Source organism: Mesocricetus auratus, unplaced genomic scaffold, assembly GCF_017639785.1.
Source record: "Mesocricetus auratus isolate SY011 unplaced genomic scaffold, BCM_Maur_2.0 Super-Scaffold_100004, whole genome shotgun sequence".
Classification (NCBI taxonomy): domain Eukaryota; kingdom Metazoa; phylum Chordata; class Mammalia; order Rodentia; family Cricetidae; genus Mesocricetus; species Mesocricetus auratus.
In genome coordinates, this window is record NW_024429189.1 from 117180659 (window position 1) to 117207041 (window position 26383).

The 26383-nt window shown below is 42.9% G+C and overlaps 1 protein-coding gene across 1 annotated transcript in view; it reads left to right on the plus strand.

The window, feature by feature from the left end:
• The first annotated feature begins 5219 nt into the window (after window positions 1–5219).
• Csnk2a1 (casein kinase 2 alpha 1) overlaps window positions 5220–26383 on the plus strand; it is a 48898-nt gene continuing 27734 nt past the window's right edge. Inside the window, 2 exon segments of the mRNA XM_040746490.1 lie at window positions 5220–5342; window positions 25664–25872. Of these exon segments, the coding sequence (XP_040602424.1) occupies window positions 25772–25872 (101 nt within the window). The 5' untranslated portion in view covers window positions 5220–5342; window positions 25664–25771.

Consider the following 26383-nt stretch of genomic DNA (forward strand, 5'->3'; position numbering starts at 1 on the left):
CCACACTTGAGAGGCTGAAGCAGGGGGATAGAAAGTTCAAGGATTCCTGGACTACACAGCAAGTTCAAGGTCAACCTGAGAAACTTAGTGAGTTGTCTCGAAGTTAATTTAAAAAAAAAAAGGAAGAAGAATAGGAGCTGAAGAGATGGTTCAGACGTTAAGAGCATTTACTGTTATTCCATAGGATCCTGGTTCAATTCCCAGTATTCACATGGTGGTTAACAACCATGTATGTTGCACATATATATACATGCAGGCAAACACTCTTTGCTTTGTTTTGGTTTTGGTTTTTAGAGACAGGGTTTCTCTGTGTAACTGCTCTAGCTGTCCTGGAACTCTTTCTGTAGACCAGGCTGGCCCTGAACTCACAGAGATCTGCCTGCTAAAGGCATGCGTCACCACGAATGGCTTTTTTAAAAAACTTGTTTTATTACTTTATGTGTATGAGTGTGTAATCTACATGCATGTCTATGTTTAGAAGCTACACCAGCCAGAGAGGATATCAGATTCCCTGGAACCTACCACATGGGTGCTGGGAGTTGAACTCAGGTCTTCTGAAAAGGCAGCCAGTGCTCTTAACCACTCACTGAGACACCTTCCCAGGCCTGTCAGAAGACTTTTACACATGAAATAAAGTGAAAAAAATTTAGAAGTGTGTGTGTGTGTGTGTGTGTGTGTGTGTGTGTGTGTGTGTGTGTGTGTGAGAAGATGTGTATGTCCAGTCTTCTTGAATCTGAGATGACTGGCTTTTATCAATAGAACAAAGTAGAGATAACTCTATAGCATTCCCCTGCCTTAACCTTAAAAAGTCTTATTGCTTTCATTCTCTTCCTTTGGAAGGTCATCACTTAAGGAAGCCAGAGTTTATTTACTGGAGAAGCCAGATGGAGGAAAACCGGGGATTCAAATCACAGGAGCAGCCATTTTTCAGATGTGTAAAGAAGGCTACAGTGGAACAATTCGTTTACGGATTACAGACACAGAGTGAGCCCACACAGAACCATGCAGCACAGAAAAGAGCTGTCCCAAGGTAAGTCTGCAAACCCCAGAGGCAAAAGCAAATGAATAGCTGTCCTTTTAAGTCACTGTGCTTTCGGTTAGCTTGCTAAGCAGCAGAAAACTGATATTAGGTTCACAGTACGGTAATGAATGCTAATGGGGGAGGCTAGAAGGTAAGTTCCATCTGTGATCTTCCTGGCCCTCAGTTTCCACATCAGCACAATGGGATAGTTTTGGTTTCTTATTATATGAGGATTAAATGTGAAAATGAGCATTCTACATACAGCATGAAGCAATCAATTTTAATTTCTTTAAAAAAAAACATGTATGAGTGTTTTACTTGCATGTATGTTTATGTACCACAGAGGGCACAGGGTCTCCTGGAACTGGAATAACAGATGGTTGTGAGACACCATGTGGGTTCTGGGAATTGAACTTAGGTCCTCTGAAAGAGCAAGTGCACTTAACCACTAATTCATCTCTCCAGCCCCTCATTTTTTTCTTTTTATTTGGGGGAGAGAATCTGGTTTCATATAGCTCAGGCTGGACTGGACATTCCCTGTACAACTGAGAATGACCTTAAACTTCTAATCTACCTCCCAAGTGCTGAGAGTATAGGACTGTACTGCCGCACTTGGAATTGTTCCCCAGACTTGGTTTTTGTGTGAGGAGGCCTGTACATGTGTGCTTATGCTTGTTTATAGAGGTCATAGGTCAGCCTCAAGTGTTGTTTGTCAGGTACCACCTTGGTTTTTGAGACAGTATTTTACTTGGCCTGGTTCTCATCAAATAGACTAGGCTGGCTGGTCTTTAAGATCCAGACTTCCACCTGCCTTTGCCTGCTTAGTGCCGGCATCACAGTTCTGTGCTGTGACATCTGGTTTTTTTTTTCCCCTCTAGGTTCTTCAATCAAACTCAGGTCCTCATATTTGGAAGGCATGTAGTTTCCCTACTATGCTAGGTCTCCAGCCCTCTTTCCCCCTTTTTTGTGGTTCTTTGCAGTCGTTGCTATGACAATTGCCAACTGTCAAGACATTAGAGAGAGTGCCATTTAGCATGCAGATGAGATCCTAGTGAAGCTGGAGGTAGTCTGGCAGTAACCCTGGCAGTCCTCTCAGATGCAATAATTTCAACCAACCTACTTGAGGATCTTTTGGTTTCTGGCATCCTTGTCCTCAAAAGTAAACAGGACCCATCTAGTAGAAATCCTGGTAGGAGGTCTGGAACTCATGCTGCCAAGACTGACAACCTGAGTTCCATCCCCACACCCCATACAGTGGAGGGAAAAGCAGATTCCCCCAAATTGTTCTCTGACCCCCCCCCCACACTGTTTGTTGATTTTTCGAGACAGGATTTCTTTGTGTAACCTTGGGTCCTGGAATTAGCTCTGTAGACCAGGCTGGCCTCTAACTCATATTACTCTGCCTGCCACTGCCTCTCAAGTGCTAGGATTAAAGGCGTGTGACTCTATCACCTGCTAAACTTAACAATAATTTTTTTAAAAAGCAAGAAAAAAAAAGCAATCCTGGTAATTGAGCTTGTTGAGAGGGTCACATATAAGAATCGTCAAAGGTTTACAGTTCTGTATTTACACATCTGGATTATTTCCTCCCCTGGGGTAAAGGTATGGTAAGATCTTTGAAAAAAGGGGGGGTTGTGCTGGAGAGATGACTCAGCATTTTATAGCACTTGCTACTTTTGCAGAGGACTCAAGTCTGGTGGCTTCAATTCTGGGGGATCTGGTGACTGCCCTCTGTGGCCTTTGTAGTCCTCTGTACCACACACACACACACACACACACACACACACACACACACACACACACACACACACACACTACAATAGATACATAAAAACTCAGACCACCCAGGCACTGCTCAGGTCAACACTATTAGAGAGACAAGTGTGCTAAACCCAGGAAGACCTCCACTTCACTCAGACGAGGGCTCAGCTTCCTCGAAATGGCCCAGTGTTCTGTCCACTCTCCTCCCATACTCTCAACTCCTTTCTCCCTTAGTCACGGTGTTTCAGCCGCTATGCCACCTTCAAATGCAGCAAACTCTCTCCTGCTGTGGGACCTCTGTACCTACTTTTCCCTTCCCAGAGGGAGCTTCTGTGCTACTCCATACTTCAGAACCACTTAACATTTCCATTCATAGCACTTAGGGCTATCTAAAGCTTTAAATCTAGTTCACATCTACTTTTTTTCTTCTTAACATCCATCCATCCATCCATGTATCTATCTATCTACTATCTGTCTATTTTGAAAAATAATCTGATGTATATCAGGCTGGCTCACACTCATTAATCCCAAATGCTAGGATTACAGTCAATGGTCACCAAGTTCAGTTTATGCAGATTGTGGGAATTGAACGGAGATCTTAGTGCGTGCTAGGCAAACACTGTGCTAGCTAAACTACATCCCTAGACACAGCCCTCTGGTTTGTTTGTGACTGGTCTTGTGAACTCCAGACTGGCCTTAAACTCCTGATTTTCCTGCCTCTATCTCCCAAGTGCTGCTGCTACTACAGACATGTGTCACCATGCCCAGATGGGTAACCTTGAGATCATTGTGTTTAACCACTTCAGTTCGCAGATGGGAAGACTGAGGCCCAGGGAAGAGCATGGCTACAGACTGCAGACACCCAGATAGTTGTGGATACTGAAATACTGGGGATCAAATATCGTAGACCTGCCTGGGAGAGGTCCAGAAAAGGTGCCTGCACCCTCTCTAAAGCCATCACTATGTATCTGCAAGCCATCATCATCCCATTTCGTGGTGGGGGCAGGAGTGTCTCTTTGGGAGCAGTGCCAGTCAGCTGACAAAGTGTGAAAGGAGGGCTGGAGAGGGTAGAAAGCCTATCCCTGGAACAGACAGTTATTCTGAGGCAGCTGGGGATAATGGCTGGTACAGAAATAACCCAGCCTCCTCACCCTTGTTTCAGCCCTCACACCTCTGCCCTACCAGAGGTGAGGCTAACATCCAATAGCGTTCAGCAGCACTCGCATACACACCAGCCTCTGTCTGATGGGGGAGGTCAGCTAGGGACCTCGGGCTGCCAAGTGAGGGTCCCTGGGTTGGTTTGGGAGCTCAAGAGTGTAGATCCTCAGAAGAAAAGAAACCCCCTCGCATACAGGTTATCCAGTCCACAAGGTAATTGTAACACAGTTCAATTGAAGAGAGGGAAGCAAACTGACAAGTTCCAGGAGTGTTGGCAGTCTCCTTGCGAGGAAACATAAGGAATTATAGAGAGGGCAAGAGACTAAAGGGGGGGGGGGGAGGGTGGACGGGTATTGAATATACAGCCAAGTGTTTGGAGCACAAGAGAAAATTTTTTGGGCGGGCTTTTCGAGACAGGGTTTCTCTGTGGCTTTGGAGGCTGTCCTGGAACTAGTAAACCAGGCTGGTCTCGAACTCACAGAGATCCGCCTGCCTCTGCCTCCCGAGTGCTGGAATTACGGTGTGAGCCACCACCGCCCGGCACAAGAGAGAATTTTGAACAAAAGGAAAACGGTATGCATAGCAGAAAAGAGCCCCGTGTCTGTTAGGAGTGAGGATGAGGGCAGACTGAAAGGCAGAAAACCCTATTCTGAATAGGCAGCGCTAGGTAGGTTTCCATAGAAGGAAGAGGGCCTTGCTTTCTAGAGGATTATTACCATCATTTCCTAGATTCTGGACTGTAGAATCTAGAGTCACGCCCCTATCGGTACCCAACTTTCATTAGTCTAAATTCCAAGTTTGAGGTGGAAAAAAAGTGCTGCTGGAAACCTAAACCCGGACCAGGGGTCCGGGCAGGAGAGACTTCAGTTCCCAGGATGCTTCGCACTACAGCACGGAAGGTTGCGCATGCTTCTTTGAAGTAAGAGACTGGCCGGCTAATGACTCTTTCGCTAGGATTAGTTCGGGAAACCTAACGTAATCCCATCTAAGGCTGGGTCAAACCAACTGTTCGTATGCTTGAAGGGACGCTCATGTTTTGCCTAGTCACCTATTACAGGTTCTGACTGAGATGCGCTTCTCTGTTAGAATTCTCACTGTTAAGCCCTACGATGAGAATTCCGGTTCATCTCCCCAGTCCATCACCGAACGCGCCCAGATGACACAGAACAACCGACATGGCGGCTCTCAGCCAGAGCCTCCGAGGGCTTGGGCGGTTCCGCCCTTTCCGGCTCCGCCTCGTCTCTGGTTGGGAGGGGGCTTCCGCTTCCGGCATTGGAGGCTATAGCCTCGCTCTGGTCCCTGCGGCTGGCGGCCGAGCCGTGTGTCTCCTCCTCCGCCGCCGCCATATTGTCTGTGTGAGGAGAGGAGAGCGCGGCTACTGCCGCTGCCGCTTCCACCGCAGGTACCGTGGGAGCCGCGGGCCGAGGTCATCGGGGCGCGCGGGTGAGCCCAGGCCAGGGCGGCAGGGCGATGCCGCCTTGCACGCTCTCCACCTCCTCCCAGGCGGCCTGTCGCTTTCCCCTGCCCCCCTCGCCGCACACAGCAGCCGAGGCCCCTGCAGTCCATCCCGGACGCTCGCGGCCGCCCCAGAGGGCGCAGAGCGACGCGGAGGGATCGGCCGGTGTGAGGGTGGGGAGCTGGCTGTCAGACTCCTGGATCTTGCAGGAGGGAGGCTGGACTGGGCGGAGACTAAGGGACAACTTGGAGGTGGGGTGGCGGAAGGGGGAAGGGAGCTGGGGGGCGCGCGCGGGTGCTGTGGAAGCGCACGGAGGGATTGGGGCCTGCTGGGCAGAGTGGCGTGGATCCTTCACCGCGCGGGACAGCAGGGAGAGGGGCCTTCCTCGGTTCCTCTGGGCGGGGCTGAGCTTACTACCTGCTGACCCGGTGTAAGGTGGAGGGGACCCGGGGCGGGGTGGTTGGTGAGGAAGGGCGAGGGAAGCACGAATTGGGGCCGAGCGGGTGGATTTGGGCTTGGGAGCCTGGGTGGAGGAGAGGTATGTAGGAGGAGAAAGGTTGACTAAGAGTATACATGTTAATGACCTTTTGAAAGAAGAGTACTTTTCGAGTTTGTTTCTTTGGTTTTTGCAGAGTTGGAACAGATCTAGATTAGGCCGGTGATGGGTGAAACTTTTGGAGTTTGTTTTGGGGAAGCAAAGTCAGAGTTGGGAGAATCGCTGCCTTGTCTTTGCTCTTGGGGGGATGAAAGTGTTCTGAAAAGGTGGCAGGTTATTTGGGGAAGAATGGATTCTCTTGTAACTGTTAAATTCTTTAGGAAAAGAGCTAGGGGAGAAAAAGTGAAAACCAAAGTAGGAAGGGAAGATGTGTCCGTCTCCCCCTTAAGTGTTAAGAGTTAATTTCGCCAAATCACTGGCCATATAGGCCAGTGGCAATGAACTAAACTTCCCCAGGTTCTCAGATATCGGAGCCACTGCCTTAGCTATGTGACCTAAGTCTGTAGGCTTTGTTTTCCTACTTGTAAAATGGTGGTATCTCCTAGCTTATAAGTTTATGTTGAGGAGTGTCTAAGATAGTTTGTATCAAACGTTTACTAGACTATGTAGCAGATAGTAAGTGCTCAGTAGATCTGACTTGTTATTAAAGGGGCTAGTTGATATGTGCGGCATTTCTCCTTTCAAGGTACAGTGTATTGTTAGGGATCACTTCAGCAATCATGTTTGTAGTTATTACACATCAGTTGGTTATAATTGCTGAGTAGACCTGAGGCTGAAAGTCCAGGACACATACTAACTTCCCTATATGTCATCTTGAAAAGTCCTCGAAAGGCACGTTTGTCCTTCCTTGACTTTGAAATATTTGGCTTTAGTTTGTTATTGGCTGAGGATGTGTAACTTGAAGAAAGAAGGAAAGGGTTGGATATTTACTTAGATTGGTTTTATTAATAGTTGCAAAGTTAGGTTACTCTTTGGCAGCTTTTCTTTGAAGCAAACTAAGCGCACTATACCTGCATTATTTTGGCTTTTATGGAAAACAAGAGCAAAATCAAGAACTCAGGGGGGATCATGGACCAGCTTATACCTGGAAGTTGGAACTTGGATGAATTAGGTGGTAACATTTCCACAGTGTGCTTTCCATTCTTCCACTCTGTTGCTGTCTGCTTGCTTTTGTATTTGAAACAAGGGCTCACTCTGTAGCCCAGGGTGGTCTTGAGTCCACCTGCCTCCGGCTTCAAAAGTAAGGATTACCTTACTTTTGATTACCACACCCAGCTTCTTGATACTGGCAATATAACATTATTGTGTGTATGTATTCATGTGTGTTGCTATGCTATGCTGCTTTTTTTTCTTTTTTCTTTTTTTTTTGGTCTGTAGGTGAACACGGAGGCCAGAGGTGGTATGGTACACACACACCTTTAATCCCAACACTGAGGAGGCAGAGGCAAGCAGATCTCTTGAGTTCGAGGACTGCCTGATTTATAAATCTAGTTTCAGGACAGCCAGGGCTAGAGCTACACAGAGAAACCCTGTCTCCAAAACCACAAATATCTGTCTGTATCTATGTGGGGATATGATATGTGTGTGCACATGAGTGCTGGTGGCCGAGGAGGCCAGGAGAGGATTGGAGACTTTGGAACTGGAATTACAGGCAGTTGTGAGCTGCCCAACATGGGTGGTGGGAGCTGAACTTCCATCCTCCACAAGAACGATACTCATTCTTAGCTGCTAGGCTATCTATCTCTACCTCTTTGTTTTGCTTTCTTTTCTTTTTTTGTTTTGTTTTTCAAGACAGAGTTTCTCTGTGTAGCTCTGGCTGTCCTGGAACTCTCTCTGTAGACCAGACTGGCCATGAACTTGGAGATCCCCCTGCCTCTGCCTCCCGAGCACTGGCATTAAAGGTGTGTGTGCCACCACCCATCATTTTATTTTACAGAGACAGTATTTCACTAAATCTGGAATTCCATGATTTAGCTAGACTAGCTGTCCAGCCAACCCTAGGGATCCTCTTGTTTCTACCTTCTACCTATGCTGGGATTTCTGCACCTGACTTTTTTTTTAAATGTAGTATTCTGTCTGCACATACGCTTGCAGTCCAGAAGGGGGTGTCAGATCTCACTACAGATGGCTTTGAGCCACCATGTGGCTGCTGGGAATTGAACTCAGGACCTTTGGAAGAACAACCAGTGCTCTTAACCTCTGAGCCACCTCTCCAGCCCATGCACCTGACTTTTTATGTTGATGCTGAGAATTGAATTTAGTTCTTCAGGCTATTACAGCTAACACTGTAATAGCTGATCCAATGTGATACCTCCTCAGGCTTGAACATGACATTTTTATGTCTTACAGTTATTTAAAGACAAGGAAGATTTTCTTAGAAATTGTATTTAAAGCCGGGTGTTGGTGGCGAATGCCTTTAATCCCAGCACTCGGGAGGCAGAGGCAGGCGGATCTCTGTGAGTTCCAGACCAGCCTGGTCTACAGAGTGAGTTCCAGGACAGGCTCCAAAGCAATACAGAGAAACCCTGTCTCGAAAAACCAAAAAGAAAGAAAGAAAGGAAAGGAAATTGTATTTAAACCAGGTGGTGGTGGTGGTGGTGTAGCACTCCTTTAATCCTAGCACTTAGGTGGCAGTAGCAGACTGATCTCTTGAGTTTGAAGCCAGTCTGGTCTATAGAGTGAGTTCTAGGACAGTCAGTGCTACACAGAGAAACCATGTCTTGGGAGATAAAAAAGGAAGAAAGAAAGGAAAAAAGAAAAGAAATTGAATTAAAGGCTTAACGTGGGGCAGATGATACTCCACCTTTGTGTGTCCATATTTTGATGTACACAATCTGTAAATATACTGTTATATAGTAGAAAAGGACTTTGCAGATGTAGTTAAGGTTAAGACTCTTGAAAGATTTTATTTTAAATTGTATGTATGTTGGTACCCATGGAAGCCAGAAAAAGGTGTTGAATCCCCTGGCAGGAGTTGGAGTTACAAGGTTGTAAGTTGCTTGGTTGGGGTGGGGTTGCTAGGAATGGAACTTAGGTTCTGTGGAAGAACATTACCCACAGAGCCACCTCACCAACCCCAAAAAAACTTTTTTTTTTTTTGAGACAGGGTTTCTCTGTATCTTTGTAGACCAGGCTGGCCTTGAATTCACAGAGATCTGCCTGCCTCTGCCTCCCAAGTGCTGGGATTAAAGGCAGGCGCCACCACAGCCCAGCTTTTTTTTTTTAAGATTTATTTATTATGTATACAGTGTTTGTCTGCATGTATTCCTGCAGGCCAGAAGAGGGTACCAGATCTCATTGCAGATGGTTGTGAGCCACCATGTGGTTGCTGGGAAGTGAACTCAGGACCTCTGAGTCATTTCTCCAGCCCCCTCCCCCAAAATTTTAAAATAGGAAACTAACCTGGATCCTGGCTTAGTCACAGTGTGATTACATGTGCACTTAAAATCAGAGTATTTTTTCTAGCTGGATTAGATGGTGGATGGGAAAATCAGACAGATTTAAAGCATGAGAGGGACTCTTATTAGGTGCATTTAGAGAAGGCTGCAAAGAGAATATAAGAAGGAATGTGGGTAGCCTGTAGCATCTGACAACAAGGAAATGGAGACCTCAGTCCTACAACCACAAGAAACTAAATGCCATCATCCTAATAAACTTAAAAGTAGAATCCTCTCCAGAGTTCCCAGCAAGCAAAATATTTTGCAGATAACTATTTTGGCTGTAAGCCCCTAACCTAGCCAGGCTTAGCCAATTTATCATCCGTAGAAAACATAACATAACAAGTTTGTGATGATGTAAGTCACTACATCAGTGGTAATATGGTAGCAGAGCACTAGAATAGATTTTGGTACCAGGAGTAGGGTGTACTGTTACCTAAACATAGAAGTGGTAGTGGGTGGAGGCTGGAAGAATTTTGAAGAGTATGATAGCAAAGACCTAGAACAGATTGTTAGTAGGAATGTGGATGTTAATGACTTCACTAGTGAAGACTGAGGAGTGAGTTACATGCTCCTGCAAACTGACAAGAGCTGAGCAGAAGTTGTATCTTGTGCTTTTGTGGAAGGCAGAGCATTGCAAGTTTATTTGCAAATAAACTTCCATTTTTTGGTGGTGGGGGGAGTTCAAGATAGGGCTTCTGTGTAGCTTTGGAGTCTGTCCTGGAGCTAACTCTTGAAGACCAGGGTGGTCTTGAACACAGAGAGGTCCACCTGCCTCTGCCTCCCAAGTGCTGGGATTAAAGGTGTGTGCCACCACTACCCAGCTTGATTTTTTTTTTTTAAGCTTAGATGTTCTAGTAAATTGATGAAGGTGAACCTTGCTTTAATTGTGAATCTCTTTGTAAGGGAGTGGACCCCTGTGAAATTAGTGAAAGCCTTATTACATTTATTCCTACAGGAACAATGCTAGTGTCCACTGAAAGAAGTAGGAAAAATTCAGGGTGATTGTTGAACTAGTGCTACTTTCCATTTAGAGGGTGTGTATCAGTTCACACCCTTGCCTCTCAAGTACAACCAAGAGCCTAGTGGATTAGAACAGAAAGCAACAGAGGCTTTTCTTTGCACAGGAAATGGAGTGGATTTTGGATTTTTTCCCCCCGAAACAGGGTTTCTTTGTATTGTTTTGGAGGCTTGCCTGGAACTAGCTGTTGTAGACTAGGCTAGTCTCGAACTCAGAGAGGTCCTCCTGCCTCTGCCTCCCAAGTGCTGGGATTAAAGGCGTGTGCCACCAACGCCTAGCTGGAGTTTCTTTTTTTTTTTTTTTTTTTTTTTTTTTGGTTTTTTTCAAGACAGGGTTTCTCTGTATTGTTTTGGAGGCTGTCCTGGAACTCGCTTGGTAGACCAGGCTGGCCTCGAACTCACAGAGATCTGCCTGCCTCTGCCTCCCGAGTGCTGGGATTAAAGGCGTGTGCCACCAACGCCCGGCCGCTGGAGTTTCTTTGGGTGTATTTCTTCTTATATTTGTGTCCCAAATGTTTTAGTTAATTTTTTGTAACCCAGAACATCTTATACCTAAATTAAAAAATGGCATTTTGTTGTTGATTTTTGTTTTGCTTTGAGGTAGGATTTTGTCACATATCCCTTGCTAGCCTAAAACACACTAGAACAGGTTGGTTTAGTAGCTTTCTGTCTCTGCCTCTCAAATGCTGGCATTATAGTTGTATATCACCACTCCTGGCTGAGCTTTAGGTTTTTCTTTTAAAACTGGAAGTATTAGATAAGACTTTTGGACTTTGGGTTGATGCTGTAGTGGTTTGAGACCTTTGGGGATTTGGTATAGGATGAATGTGTTTTGTGGGTGGAGGAATTTAAATCTTTGGAGGCTGGAGAATGAACTATAGTAGACAATGAATTCACCAAAATGTTGGTGCCTTAATCCCTAGAATATTGTTATGTGGCAGAAGGGAGACTATTTAGGTCAGTGGTTCTCAATCTTTCTAATGCTTGCAACCCTTGAATATAGTTCCTCATGTTGTGGTAACCCCAACCATAAAATTTTCATTGCTACTTCACAAGTAATTTTTGCTGCTGTTATGAACCTTAATGTGAGTATCTGATGTGTGACTCCTCAGAAGGGGTTGTTCAGTCCCCAAAGGGGACAACGACCCACAGGTTAAGAATTGCTGATGTAGGACTTCTAAGGGACTCAAAGGAGTATTCTGGAGCTTTAGTCTAGCCCATGGGTCCTTAAAAAACTGAACTTGCTGAATGTAGAAGTCTGTGCCCTTAATTCCAGCATTCCAGAAGCAGAAACACATGAGTCTATTAGTTTGAGGCCAACTAGGAGTACATAGTGAGACTTTGGGTGGATTTAGAGATCCTATCCTGCCATTCTGAGAGCTGGCAACAGGGAAATTATGAATACAGCAGTGCCTTGTGCAGCAGAGAGCCCCAGCCATCAGGGGCCAGATCGCCAGTCGTACAGCCATAGGAAATTAGGCCAACAACCTGAATGAGCAGGGAGCCTATTCCTCCCAGAGCTTCCAGCCAGAAAAACAGTTCATTGATACTTTGGGTTTGGCCTAGTTGGACACTCAACTGCTAAAATGCTGGTTGATAGTGTCTTATCTGTTCTCTTACAGTTCAGCTCACTCAAAGTTGTAGCTTAGTTTTTCTCTGTCATTGTCATTTGAAGTTAGACTTAGCAATCATGTCTATAAAAGGTTTTGTTTGTTGAGAAAGGATGTCATTCTGTAGCCCAGACTTTACTAAAACTCATGGTGATTTCCTGCCTCAGCCTTCAAGTGCTGGTATTATATGTGGGACTCACTGTGCTCTGCTTGTCTTTGTTCTTTAAGTGTTCTCAAGTTGGAATCATAAGATTTGGGCTGATTAAACATTAGAATATGGAAGAAGTAAGACCACTTCTTTCATTGAAACAAAGTTGACAAAATAACATTTCAGGGTAGGAAAGGACTTTTGAGATTATCTTCTTGAGTTTGGATTTTAGACTTTGCAGTAAGAAAAATTATCATCTGGAGGGCAACTAAGATGGTCTAGAGCTGGCCAAAGGATGCTGACTGAGGCAGTGGTCATGACTTTGGACCTGTGCTCTCTGAGCATCCTAAAATATCTGGGCTATAGTTAGTTCTCTTTCCTGCTCCTTCACTGAGTCTTTGTGAGGATTAGTTGAGAGACTATATAAACACATTTAGCTTGATACCTAGTAAGAAGATGTCCCCAACATATTAACTGTTTATAACATTTATAGTAATTTGTATTTACGTAAATATATAATTGCAGAATCTTAACTGTAAATCTGATGTGATTTGCCATTTAATATGTTAAGGCCTTAGCATTTTCAGACAGTAATTAATAATGCTTGTAATGCCTGCTTAAAACTACAAGCCAGGTATGGTGGTGCACAGCCTTAATCCCATTACTTGGGAAGCAGAGGCTGGTGGATCTCTGTCTGTCTGTTAGCAGGGCTATGTAGAAAGACGCTGTCTCAATCATGATTCACTGACCAGGGCCACGTTTCTTGTACAAGAATAAAGATTGCTGGGCTGGAGAGACGGCTCAGAAGCTAAGAGCACAGGGTATTCTTCCAGCGGTCTTGAGTTCGATTCCCAGCAACCACATGGTGGCTCACTACCATCTGTAATGAGGTCTGGTACCCTCTTCTGACCTGCAGGCATACATGCAGGCAGAATACTAAATACATGTTAAAAAAAAAAAAGAAAAAGGAATTATAACTGCTTAAGCCTAAATTTCTTTGGGTTCCTAAGATGGATGATTTCAGAGTGGCATATTTAGTTGTTTCCTAATGGGTACACACACACACACACACACACACACACACACACACACACGAGAGAGAGAGAGAGAGAGAGAGAGAGAGAGAGAGAGAGAGAGAGAGAGAGAGAGAGAGAGAGAGAGAGAGAGAACCCCAACTAGCTTTACTTTTTAATTTTTTGTTTATTTCCTTTAGGTTTGTTAGTTTCTTTGAGACAAGGTCTCACCATGTAGACCAAAACTGATCTCACACTCATGGTCTCATGGTAGTCCTGCTGCAGACTTCTTGAGAACAGGAATTTGGGTACAAACTTCCATATCTGGCCCAATCAGCTTGTTTAATTTTTCCTTTTTTGTGTTTTTCTTTGTTGTTTTCTTATTTTGAGGTAGGGTTTCATATAGCCTAGGCTGCCCTTGAATGTGGGGGAATTATAAGTACCATTATATGTACTCACCACTATGCCTGGTTTTTGTCCCATGAGGAATCCAAACTCAGGGCTTCATGCATGCCAGACAAGCACTCTACTAGCTGAGACCCATTCCCCAACTCCTAGCTAGCTATTTGAATGAGGAAATTGCTCTAGAATTATTAAGGAAAAGTGTTGACTATTTGGGTTATAGATAGAATGTGAGATTGTTTTTGAGACAAAGTTTAACTATGTAACTGATTCACCTGGAACTCAACAGTGTATGTAGATCAGACTGGGTTTGAACTCTGCCTGCCTGCTTCTGCCTCTTGAGTGCTATCACCTTTTTTTTTTTTGAGCCTATCTTTTGTAGCCCAGGCTAGTCTCAAATTCACTAAGTAGCTGAGGATGACCTTGAGTTACTGATTTTCATCGCTCAACCTCCCAAGTGTTTGAATCTTTTATAATTTAAATGTGTCACACTTAATTTATAATTTAAATGCCCCCACTTCATCTGTTCTTTTAACACTATGGTCTTAGGAGTTTTTCTGAGTTTTTTATTAGCAGAAACATTTTCGTCTGTATAGCAAAGTGAACAATGGCATTTTTTTTCTCACAGAAAAGCAACAAGAGGTAATTTCTAGCAAATATTTAAATATTTTGTTACAGATCAGAATTCAGCTATTGTTGACTAGATGTTATAGAAATCAAGTATTGAGTCTTTAAAAGTCTGAGGTCATAGATAACCACAAGATAAAGCTAGAAGTGGTGTTCTATTGGTTTCTGCAAAATTTATCTTTCAGCCTTAGATTCTACTTAACAACAGTAACTATGGTGGGTGAGCTCCTTTTACATTTGTGATGATGTTTTCTTACATGAAAAAAAATATCGTTATCTGAAAATTTTAGGATTGTTAGCTGAAACATTTTAGTCTGCTTAGAAAAGTGAGCACTTGTGATTCCTAGTTATGACTAATGCTCTAATGGACATTTCTCAATTTAGCTAACTCACTAATGTTCTGTGAATTTTAAGAAAATCACCCTGTGAATGGGTGGGGCTGGAGAGATGGCTCAGCAGTTTAGAACACTGCTCTTCTAAAAGGGCCTGAGTTCAATTCCTAGCACCCACATAGTTCACAACTGTAACTCCACTTCCAATGCATTTGATGCCTTTTTCTGGCCTCTATAAACAGAAGACAAGAAGCTAGGGTATGTGCCTGTGTGATAGAGACAATCTAATATTATATAGTGTGTGTTACATACTATTTATCTACAATTACCTGGTATGTCTTGTTTCAAGAAAAGATACTTCCTCTAAAATGGGGGGGGTAATTTATTAGAAAATAGTGTCATTTTAATATCAGAAAGTATAAAGTAGCCATTTGGACTAGTCAAAAGATGTTCATTCAGCAGCCCCTGAATGCTTGCTGTACTTCTGCCAGGCATTATACTAAGGTCCTCCACATCCCCTTACCTTCAACTTCACAATTGGCTGGCATTTTGTCTTAGTAAATATACTGTATCTCAGGCTAGTAGCTTTTGGTGATACCTTGAGGACCTTACTTTGCTCTGGGTGCAGTTTTTAAGACAGCTGTAGGAACTGGATGGGAGAGAATGGGATTTAGAATTAGCTGAAGTTGCTAGGGTGTGGGAGGGCTAGGAAACTAATAGGAAGAACTCTACTTTGGGAGAGTTGAGGATCAAAGCTTATAACCTCTCAAGTCTTGATTTTGTCACCTCTATAGCTGGAGTAATAGCTACATGGAATGGTTTATTATTATTCAGTTTCTTCATCTGTAAAATGGGGTTAGTGCCCTATATACACCCCCAAAGAATTCTCATGAAGATTATTAATGAAACAACCAGCTAATATGTCATTGTTGATGTTGCTGCTCTTTATTCTTTTTGTTTGTTTTGGTTTTGTTTTTTGAGACGGTTTCTCTGTAGCTTTGGAGGCTTTCCTGGAACTAGCTCTTGTAGACCAGGCTGGTCTCGAACTCACAGAGATCTGCCTGCCTCTGCCTTCCAAGTGCTGGGAGCTGCTCTTTATTCTTGATTTTCATGTTCTGATGCTAAGAGTTCTTATTTTTTTAAAGAGACTCTTGACTGGCCTATTGGGTGAGTGAGGTGTTGAATTGCTTGCTGCTTAGGTGTAGATTAGTATGTATGTCAAGCCCAGTGTAGGTTGCCTCCATTACCCAGGGACAGACAGTATGTGTGTATAGTTTTGACAGATCTAAGATTCTTCCTCTTTTTTACTCCTCAAGATCTAGGATTCTCTTGCTTCTAAATTGAATTAATCTTCTTGTTTCAGACTCAGGAAGAATTTTAGGTTTGTTCATCTGTAGATACATGGCCTTTGATTAGAGGCATTATTTTCTTTTTAAAAAATTTTTATGTAGCACGATAAATAAAAGACCCAAAGACAGATATTGGGGTTCAAGCTGAAGATTAGAGAAGCAAAGCAGCCAAGCCACTAACTCTTACCTCTACCTTAGACCGAAAGGGCTGATCAAGTCTCAGATTGCTGCCTCTCCTCAGAGTGACTGGAGAATAATCCTGAGACTGACCACTGAAGACCCTGCTCCTATTTTATATACTTCTCTAGTACTGGGATTAAAGGTGTGTGTCTGGCTTCTATGGCTAACTAGTATGGTTGCTTTGCTATTTTGATCTCCAGTGGCTTTAATAAATCACAAACAATATATCACCACACTTTTAATTATGTGTATTTGTGTTAGTCTATATGGGGATATGTGCATGTGAGTGTAGGTGCCAGAGGAGGACAGAGCTAAGTTACAGGCAGTGTGAACCACCTGAAATAAGTATCAGCACCTGAACTCCAGTCCTGTAAGAGCAGTATGCACTCAGACCCTGAGCCCCCTCTCCAGCACCCAGAGGTGTTTTCAGTGATACTGTAATCATAGACTGGGAATTGTTTGCCTATACTGTATTAGGAATGTACCTATAGCTTCTTTCTATATTGCAGTCTCTTGTTTGTATGAATTTGGGCTTTTTGTTGCTTGTTTGGTTTTGGTTTTTGTTTTCGAGACAGGATTTCCTGAACTTTGTAAACCAGGCTGAGCTCAAACTCACAAAGATCTGCCTGACTCTGCCTCCTGAGTGCTGAGATTAAAGCTGTGTGCTACCACTGCCTGGTATATGAATTTGTTTTTATTTTGGGTGAGGTTGTGTGTGTGTGTTGTTGTTGTTGTTTTTTTTTTTTTTTTTTTGGTAGTCCTGACTGTCCTGGAATTCTGTGTAGACCAGGATGGCCTCAAACTCGGAGGTTGACCTGCCTTTGCTTCTTGAGTGCTGGGATCAAAGGCATGTCCACCACACTGGGATTGTTTTCATTTTATTTATTTATTCATTTATTTGGTTTTTCAAGACAGGGTTTCTCTGTATTGTTTTGGAGACTGTCCTGGACTCACCATGTAAACCAGGCTGGCCTCGAACTCACAGAGATCCGCCTGCCTCTGCCTCCCGAGTGCTGGGATTAAAGGCGTGCGCCACCAACACCAGGCAGGATTGTTTTCATTTTGAGTAGGCTCTTTTCATATAGTTCTGGCCAGCCTGGAGTGTGAGTGTTCTATCACTGGGATGTACACACACACACAGCCTTGACCCATTTTTGTTGACTTTTTTACTTTTGTGTTTGGATGCATAGTGTGCCATGTGTATGAATGGAGGTTAGTGGACATTTGGGAGTAGTTTCTCTTCTACTGTGTGGTACCCAGGGATTGAGCTCAGGTGGTTAGGCTGCAGGTGCTTTTATTCACTGAGCCAATCTCTATGTAGACCAGACTGGTGTAGAACTTTCAGTGATCTCTCTGTCTCTGCCTCTTGAGCGCTGGCATTGGAGGCATATAGACCAGCATGTCTGGTTTTGCTTTGATGGGGGGGGGGGCAGTGGTAGAGGTGGATTTTGTTCTTTTGGGGGTAGGGCAGCATGCTGGGGAGTGAACCCTGGCTCTTGCCCATGCTAGGTAAGCAAGACCACTGAGCTATACCTCTGGCTTTGCTGTATAGTTTTGAGTCATAAACTGTGGAATAGGGAGAGCGATGCAATAGGGATTTACTTTATAGTCCAGACTAATATGGTACTCACTGTGTTAGCACAGACTGGCTTTGAACTCAGCAAGCCTCTTGTCTCAGTCTCCCAAATCCTGGGATTACAAATATGAGCCACTACACCTAGCTAAGACATAAATTCTTTTCTGTTTTTATAGAACTGATATTTGTTGCAAACAGCAATGAACTCTGTGTGTGTGTGTGTGTGTGTGTGTGTGTGTGTGTGTGTGTGTGTGTGTGTGTGTGTGTAGATCAGAAGATAGCTTTTGGGAACCAGTTTTTAATTTGTACTGTGTGGATCCTTCAGGTTGAACTCAACAGTCATTTGGCTGGCCCAGTAGACTTTGTTTACAAGTACTTTTGCTTGTTTATTTTTAAGATGTGGTCTCACTGTATCTCTCTGACTATCCTGGAACTTGATATATAGTATAGACTAGGTTAGCCTTAGAAGCCTCTGTCTTCTAAGTATAAGGCTTACAGGCACATAACTACAATGCCTGGCATATGTCATAAACTCTCACTTATTTTTGTTTTCTTTCCTTTTGGGGTTGGTGTTTTTTGAGATAGGATCTTGGCTGTATATTCTGTCTGAATCTCCTGCCTGCTGAGATTACAGGTAAACCGTAATATACAGTGAAAAGTACTTGTTTTGGAGTCTGTGTTGCTGTTGGTCTTCAACATGCTAGGTAAGCGCTCATAGTTGAACTGTAGCCTCAGTCTCCAGACTCTTTTGTCTTGTTTTCTTTGATTATTGTCTCTGGTACTGAAAGTTGAACATACTAGACAAGCACTCTTCCCAGCCCTCAACTTTTAAAAAACAAAGCCTGGACTCAAAGCCTGTGCTTTATTGACATGTTCTCAGAGTAAAAAAAACAAAGCCTTGTAATCAAAACAGTAAATTTCCAAATTTTTTCCTCCTCCTCCTCCTCCTTCCCCTCCTCTTCCTCCTCCTCCTCCTCCTCCTCCTCCTCCTCCTCCTCCTCCTTCATTTGTTTGTTTTTGGTTTTTCAAGACGGGGGTTTCTCTGTAGCTTTGGAGCCTGTCCTGGACTCCGCCATGTAGACCAGGCTGGCCTCGAACTCACAGAGATCCACCTATCTCTGCCTCCTCAAGTTTTGGAATATTGAAGGCATGTGCCACCACTGCCCAGCAATTGGAGATTATTTTCATTATTTGTTTCTTCATCTGTCTTTCTGACCAGTTTTCCTCCCAAAATGCTGCATTTCACACATTTGATGTACTGAAGAATTTTCAGGTATTAGTCCTAAGGACTTAAATATCCACTGGCAGCTACTTGTGTTTGCCTGTAGTTAACATGTAGTTGTGTTCTTGGTTTTTGTTTTTCACAGTCATCATATATAACAGTTTCTAGAAAACGTGCTAAGGTGACCGTCATACATCTTTAAAATGAAGACTTTCTTTTAAAGGCATCTCAGATAGGCACACCATCTATATACCTCACCTTACATCTAATGTAACCCAAGACAGTTTTAGTTTGGGTTTTGTTTTTTCTTTTTTGAGACAATCTCATTATTTATCCCTGGTTGGCCTAGAACTCACTATATAGACCAGGCTGGCCTTATACTCGCAGAGATCTGCCTGCCTCTGCCTTGAGAGTGCTCAGATTAAAGGCATGCACTACTACATCTAACATGGCAGTGGTTTTGGTATCAGTTTGTACCTAGTACTCAGGAGGCAGAGGCAGGTGAATCTGAGTTCAAAGCCAGCCTGGTTTACATAGAGAGTTCCAGGCCAACCCGCCAGGGCTACATAGTAAGATCCTGTCTTTTTGTTGTTGTTGTTGTTGTTTTTGTTTTTTAAGAAACAGTCCATTTGCAGAATTTAAGGACCTGGTATTGAATTTAGTAAAAAGACACTCCTAAATAAACTTGGGTTCAAACCTATTCTTTTCTATTTAGTGCTCATGTAATGGGGAGAGGGGTAGACAGGTTATTTAACCTCTGAACCTGAGAGTATGTATCTCGTGCATGCTACACCTACTTTAAGAGACATTCAAGTGGTAGCAGTGATTATTACAGATGTAAGTGCTGAGTTCTACTTTTTGTTTTTCGAGACAGGGTTTCTCTGTGGCTTTGGAGGTTGTCCTGAAACTCGCTCTTGTAAACCAGACTGACCTCGAACTCCCGAGTGCTGGGGTTAAAGGCCTGCACCACCAATCCTGGCGAGTTCTACTTTAGGTCTCAAAGTTTTCTGTCCTTAGCTTCCAGAGAATGGTGGCCAATGGGATTAAGTTTCATACTAAGACTCTGTTGTCTGATGAAAAGATAAAATATACAGGTGATAACGTTTTTTGCTGATTAGTTAAAATTTTGAGGGTAGTATTAATGTTAACAAATAACTTGGTTTCTTTTCTTCCTTTTTTTTTTAAATAAATGATTCACTTTGTTGGAAGACACCCCACTGTTGCTGTTTCATTTATTTAACATTGATATTAGGTTTCTGGCTTAAAGGTGGAAAAATAAAATCTACACAGAGGATTCAAATGCTAACGTTTTTGTTTTGCCATTTTTCATAAGTTTGTTTTATGTTAGTACTTTTACATTGCCTTTTAAAGCAATAATGCTGTATATTGTGTAGGTAGGAATAAAAGCAGAAGGTCCATTTGTGTACTAGGATTGTAATCTAAAGGTAAATGCCATATGGGTTCCTTTGGTAAGTTGTATTATTGTGGCCCTTTATGGAATTAGATCTTACTTTGTAGTCCTGACGGTCTTAGAACTTGTAGTCTTCCTCTTGAATAGTGGCATTACAGGCATGTGCCATCGTGCCAAGCTTTAAAATAATTTTTTTAGGGAGCTATGCTAAGTATCAAACTAGGTTCATATGTAAGTCTTTATCACTGAGCTACATCCATAGCTCTTATAAATGTTATATTAAAAAAATCAGATCTGCTGAGCGGTGTTGGTGCACGCCTTTAATCCCAGCACTCCGGAGGCAGAGGCAGGTGGATCTCTGTGAGTTTGAGACCAAGCCTGGTCTACCGAGCGAGTTCCAGGACAGGCTCCAAAACAATACAGAGAAACCCTGTCTCAAAAAAACCAAAAAAAAAAACCAGATCCTTTGACCAGAGAAAATTTATTGTTTCGAACAGGAAGTTTTCTTAGTTAAAACTTTGGGATTTGAAGGTCAAAGAAAGCTGGGGAACTGTCAAAATTCTAGTTGTTGGTTTTATTAATCTTTTTTGTTGTTATTGGTTTTTTGCTTATTTGAGACAAGGTTTCTCCATGTAGCTGTGACTGTCCTGGAACTCACTCTGTAGACCAGACTGATCTCAAACTCTGAGATTTACCTGCCTATGCTTCTGAAGTACTGGGATTAAAGGCATGCAACACTACTCAGCCATTTAATTAGTCTCAATTTTTTTCCTCAATTTAATTTTCCAGCACCATTTTTTAAATTGCGTTTATCTATTGTAAGGAGGGGTCACCCAGTGGTTCTTCCACCATGTAGGTTCTGGAAGACAAACTCATGTTTTCAAGGCTTGGTGTTAAGCACATTTATTCACAAAGCCATCTTGAGAGCTCTATTTTTTCTTGTGTATGTGTTTGCACTATGTGTCTGGGTGCACTTGTGTGCAGGTGTATGTGAGTGTGTTTAGGCTGGCGGGTCTGACAGTGCACACCTCAGCAGCGCCTGTCAAATGTAGTGCTTACTATAGATAATTTCTGGCTTCAGGCCTAATGGTGCACATCATTAATCCCAGCACTCAGGAGACAGAGGCAGGCTGTGAGTTTGAGGCCAGCCTAGTCTACAGAGTGAGTTCCAGGACAGCCAGGGCTATACAGAAGCCCTGTTTCAAAAAACAAACAAAACAAACCCAGAGAAACAAGGTATGGTAGTGCGTACCTTTAATTGTAGCATAAGGAGGCAGGCAGGAAGAGCTCTGTAAGTTCAGGGCTATCCTGATCTACACAGCAAGCTCCAGGACTATACAGAGAGACTCTGTCTCAAACAACAGAATAATAATAATGGTAATAGTAAGCAAGACTCAGCAGTTAAGAACAATTGTTCTTCCAGAAGACTCAGGTTTGATTCCCAGCTGTGAGTTCTAGGTCAGCCTGATCTACAGAGTGAGTTCCAGGACAGCCACAGAGAAATCCTGCCTCAAAAACCAAAAGTAAATAAATAAAATGGTAATAATTTTTAAAAATAATTTAAAAATCAAATTAACTTTTAAAATTTGACAAGGCAGGGTCTCATGAAACCCATATTGGCCTCAAATTCACTGTGTAGCCAATGGCATTTTATTTATTTATAGACAGGTATGGTGACCCACACATTTATGCCTAGTACTTGAGGGACAGAGGTAGGCGAATCTGTGAACTTGAGGCCAACTTTGTCTATACAGTGAGTTCTGGGATGGCCAGGAAGTCTCAAAAAGAAAATATATTCTTATTTATATTTTATACTTATATTTTGTCTGTGTGCATGTATGTGCACCGTATGCGTGTAGTGCCTGTGGAGGCCAGAAGAGGGCGTTCTGAGCCCCCAGATTTGGAGTTACAGATGGTTGTGAGCCCAACAAGTGAGTCCTAGGAAAGGAACCTGGGTCTAATTTAAGAATGTTTTAATTTCTTTGGGTATTTTGTCTGTATGTGTGTCTCTTCTATGTACCTCATGCATCCAGTGCCCCTGAGGTCTTTGAGTGCTTTGCACCCCTGAAACTGGATCTGCAGGTGGATGTGAATTGTCTTAAGAGTGCAGGGAATGGAAGCTGGAGTTTTTCAGCCACAGAGCCATCATCTCTCCAGCCTCTGACCTTGAGCTTCTAATTTTCCTGCTCCCACTTCCCAGATACTGGAATTACAGGTATAGGCAGGTGCTTTCCATGAGTTTTCCATAGTTGTTACTGGTTCTCTGTAGCAGTGCTTAGGTACTTTACTCAGTGTTGGCATAGTCCTACATGAGGAGTCAATACAGTCTAACAAGATTGCTTAAACTTTTGTGTTTGTTTGGCTTTCTTCGTTTTTTTTTTGTTTGTTTGTTTGTTTTGTTTTTTGTAGTCAGTTTCTCTATGTAGCCCTAGCTGTCCTGGAACCCACTCTGTAGACCAAGCTAACCTCAAAAACCAGAGTTCTGCCTGCCTCTGCCTCCTAAGTGTTGGGATCAAAGGCATGTGCCACCACCTCACTGTTCGTTGGCTTATACCATGTGAGTCCTGGGGTTGAACTCAGGTCCTCAGGCTTTGTGACAGTCTGTGTCTTGGGGGGGCGTCTGCCCTGCTCCCTCTTTCCTACACTCCCTGTGCTGCCATGAGCCACCTTGCTGGCCCCTATTTTGTTATTTTGAGAGAAGATGAACCTCTAACTAGCAGTGTAGCTGAGGATGAATTTGCACTCCTAATCCTGCCCCTCTCCCTGTCAGGTACTGGGATTGTAGACTGGCACCACCATGCCTGGCTTCTTGCTCTTTACTGTAGAAATAAATCTTTGTGCTTGAACTGTTGTAAGATCTCATTCACTGTGTTTGGTCTAGGAATGGGATGTTTTTGATTTGAGTTGTTGGTTGCTAAAGACTGAAGGAACCCTGGCCTCACATGGTAGGCAAGTGCTCTCACTGATCTATATCCCTATCCTATGTTTGTGTGAGGCAGTGATGAGCTTGAGTGGAGGTAGTGTGTATGCTAGGAAATACTCTACCAGTGAGCTCTATCCCCATCTCTCATGCTTTGTTTTGATGGGTAATGAACATTAGTATTTAAAAGACTAAATAAAACCAGTTTTGCCATTTCACATTCCATAGTAATCTTTTGTTTCAAATACTAGAAAATTCAACAAAAATTACATTAGTAAAAATATGTAATCCATCTTGTGTAGTTATTAGGTGTTGGGTCTTTTTTTTTTTTTTTTTTTTTTTGGTTTTACGAGACAGGGTTTCTCTGTATTGTTTTGGAGGCTGTCTGTCCAGCCCGGCCTCGAACTCACAGAGATCCACCTGCCTCTGCCTCCCGAGTGCTGGGATTAAAGGCGTGCGCCACCACTGCCCGGCAGGTGTCGGATCATTTATAAGCCTCTAGCTTTCTTTTTTGTTGCCGTGCTGAAAAAGTGGGTATAAACTAGAAGAGATTGAGAAGGAGAAACTGGCTAAAGTCAAGAAGAGTTTATATTGAAAATAATTCTACATACAATTTATTTGGCTGTCCTGGAAATCACTTTGTAGATCAGGCTGGCCTCAAACTCACAGATATCAGCCTGCCTCTGCACCACCACACTCATCGACCATTGTATATTTTAATAGTTTTTTTTGCATGCGCGCGCATGCGTGCGTGCGTTTGTTTGTATGTCAGCGCATGTGTGTAGTTGTGTGTGGTGGCCAGAGAATAACCTTGGGTTCTGTTTTAAGAACACATCCATCTCATTTTTGAGACCGGATCTTCTTTTGCCTGGAACGTACCAATTAAAGACTGGACTGGATATCCAGCAGAGCCTCAAAAATCTTGGTTGTGCCTTCCCAGCACTAGAATTACAAGCATATGCCACCGAATCTAACTGGGTTTTTTATTTGTTAGTTTGGTTTGGTTTGTTTTTAAAAAAAATCAGGGATCTGGGAATCAAACTCAGGTCCTTGTAAGTGCTTTACTGACTGAGCCATCTTTACAACCCCTATCCAATGTAATTCTACTTTAGCATAATACTTTAATCTACCTCTAATGTCCAGTTTTGTCAATGCTGTTTTTCTATATTACCTACCCTGTGCTACAAGATAGTCAAAAGAAGTGTAATCTCTAGTTGTCATGCCTCTTGCTTCCTTTTGATTTTGGTGTTTTGTTGTTGTTTTGAGACAGGGTCTGGTCCTGTGTAGCCTTCGCTGGCCTGCATCCTGTATAGACCAGGTTGGCAATTGGATGAAGTTAGGCACATGAATCAGAAAACTACATAGATGATATGTTCTTCTGAAGTGATCACATTAATACAGGGATCAGCAAGAGTTTCAGGGACTTCAGTGAAGGAAGACAGTTGTCAGGGAGAATATTTTATTTTCAGCATAGTTCCAAAAATGTACTAACTCCCCTGTCCCCCAGTTTATTGTTGACTTGTTTTGTTTTTTTGTTTTGCTTTGGGTTTTTTTGTTTTGTTTTTAGACAGTCTCATATTGCCCAGACCAGCCCCTAACTTGACAAATAGTTGGGGCTGACCTTGAATTCCCTGAGTCTCCTGCCTTTACCTCTTGTGCGCTGGGCTTTCCTAAAGATTTAGGTGTTGTGTTAACTCAGCTAAAATACCTATTACTATCTAATACCAGGTGGGGGGTTTTCTGTTTGTTTTGAGACAGGGTGTCCTGCCCAAGTTAGCCTCAAATTCTATATAGCTGAGGATGACCTAGAACTCTTGGGCCATCTAAATGCTAGGGTTACAGGTGTGTGCTGCCACACATTGTCAATAGCAGTTTTTACTGTTTGTTCCTATAAAGAAAAAGTACCAGTTTGAAATTTAGTATATCTTTTCTTTTTTCTTTATTTTTAGTTTTTCAAGACAGGATTTCTCTGTGTAACCCTGACTGTCTTAGAACTAGCTCTGTAGTCCAGGCTAGCCTCAAACTCACAAAGATCCACCTGCCTCTGACTCCTGCATGCTAGGATTAAAGGCCTGGGCTACCACTGCCTGGCAACAAGTATATCTTAATGTTATGTGTCTGCTAATTCTATAAGATCTCCCAGATGATTAGGGTCAACATAAGATAAGATTGAAGGTATATGAGTTGTTTCTTCCTAGTTCTGTCAGATGTTAGAATTAGTTGATAATTGGTGACTTTCACCCCATTCTAGAACATTTAAGCATGCCTTTTGTAAGCAGTGACAGTACCGTTGTATCTACCCTTAGTGCCATTTTTATCTTCCATGCTGTCTTGCAAAAAACATCCAAACATTGCATGTGGATTACAGACTACTTTGAAGAATTTGATTAGGATCAGTGTCAGTTTTAGCACAGCTGGAGTAGTTTAGCATGGAGGTATATTTGAGATCGTTATAATTAGTAAAATGGTTTTCCCCCCAAATACTTTTTAAAAGTAATTTGTCTTTTTACATTTTTTTCTGCAGTTTGAAGAAAATAGGTCTGAAACAAGGTCTTACCCACATCTGCCTCGAACATAGTAACTGCCAGCTCTTCAAACATCAAGTTCAACTTTGTCTGCCAACCTGTCTGACATGTCGGGACCCGTGCCAAGCAGGGCCAGAGTTTACACAGATGTTAACACACACAGGCCCCGAGAGTACTGGGATTATGAGTCACATGTGGTGGAATGGGGGTAATTATTTCTATTTACTTCACTATACTCACCCATAGTGCTATATCTTATAGATTTGTTGGATAATTCATATCAGCAAACCTTCCCTGCCCCCCTCCAAAGCTCAAGGACAAAGCCTTTCGTGCTTTGTTGGGGCTACAAGTTTATCACATACCAGGTTGGTGATTTGGCAAGCTCAGTTTCTGGGTTTGCAGTCTAAAAGTCATTGTGATTCCTTCTCTATTTTATATATTTTGTGCGTGGGGTACTAACAAAGACTTAACTGTCAGCTTGCCTTCAAGCTTTAGCTACTATTCTGGAACCTTGGGGAAGTGAGGCAGGTAGATCACAAGTTTTGGGCTTGCCTGGGCTTCTGAGTTAAAAGCTAGCATTTAAGAGAGACTTTGAAAGTCACCATACTTAATTACTTAAGGTATTTTGGGGGTCAGAGTTCTGTCCTATGGTAATAGTAAAGGATGAAATTGTTCTCTAGAAACAGAAGTTTCTTTTGGATGACAAGCAGGATTTACCC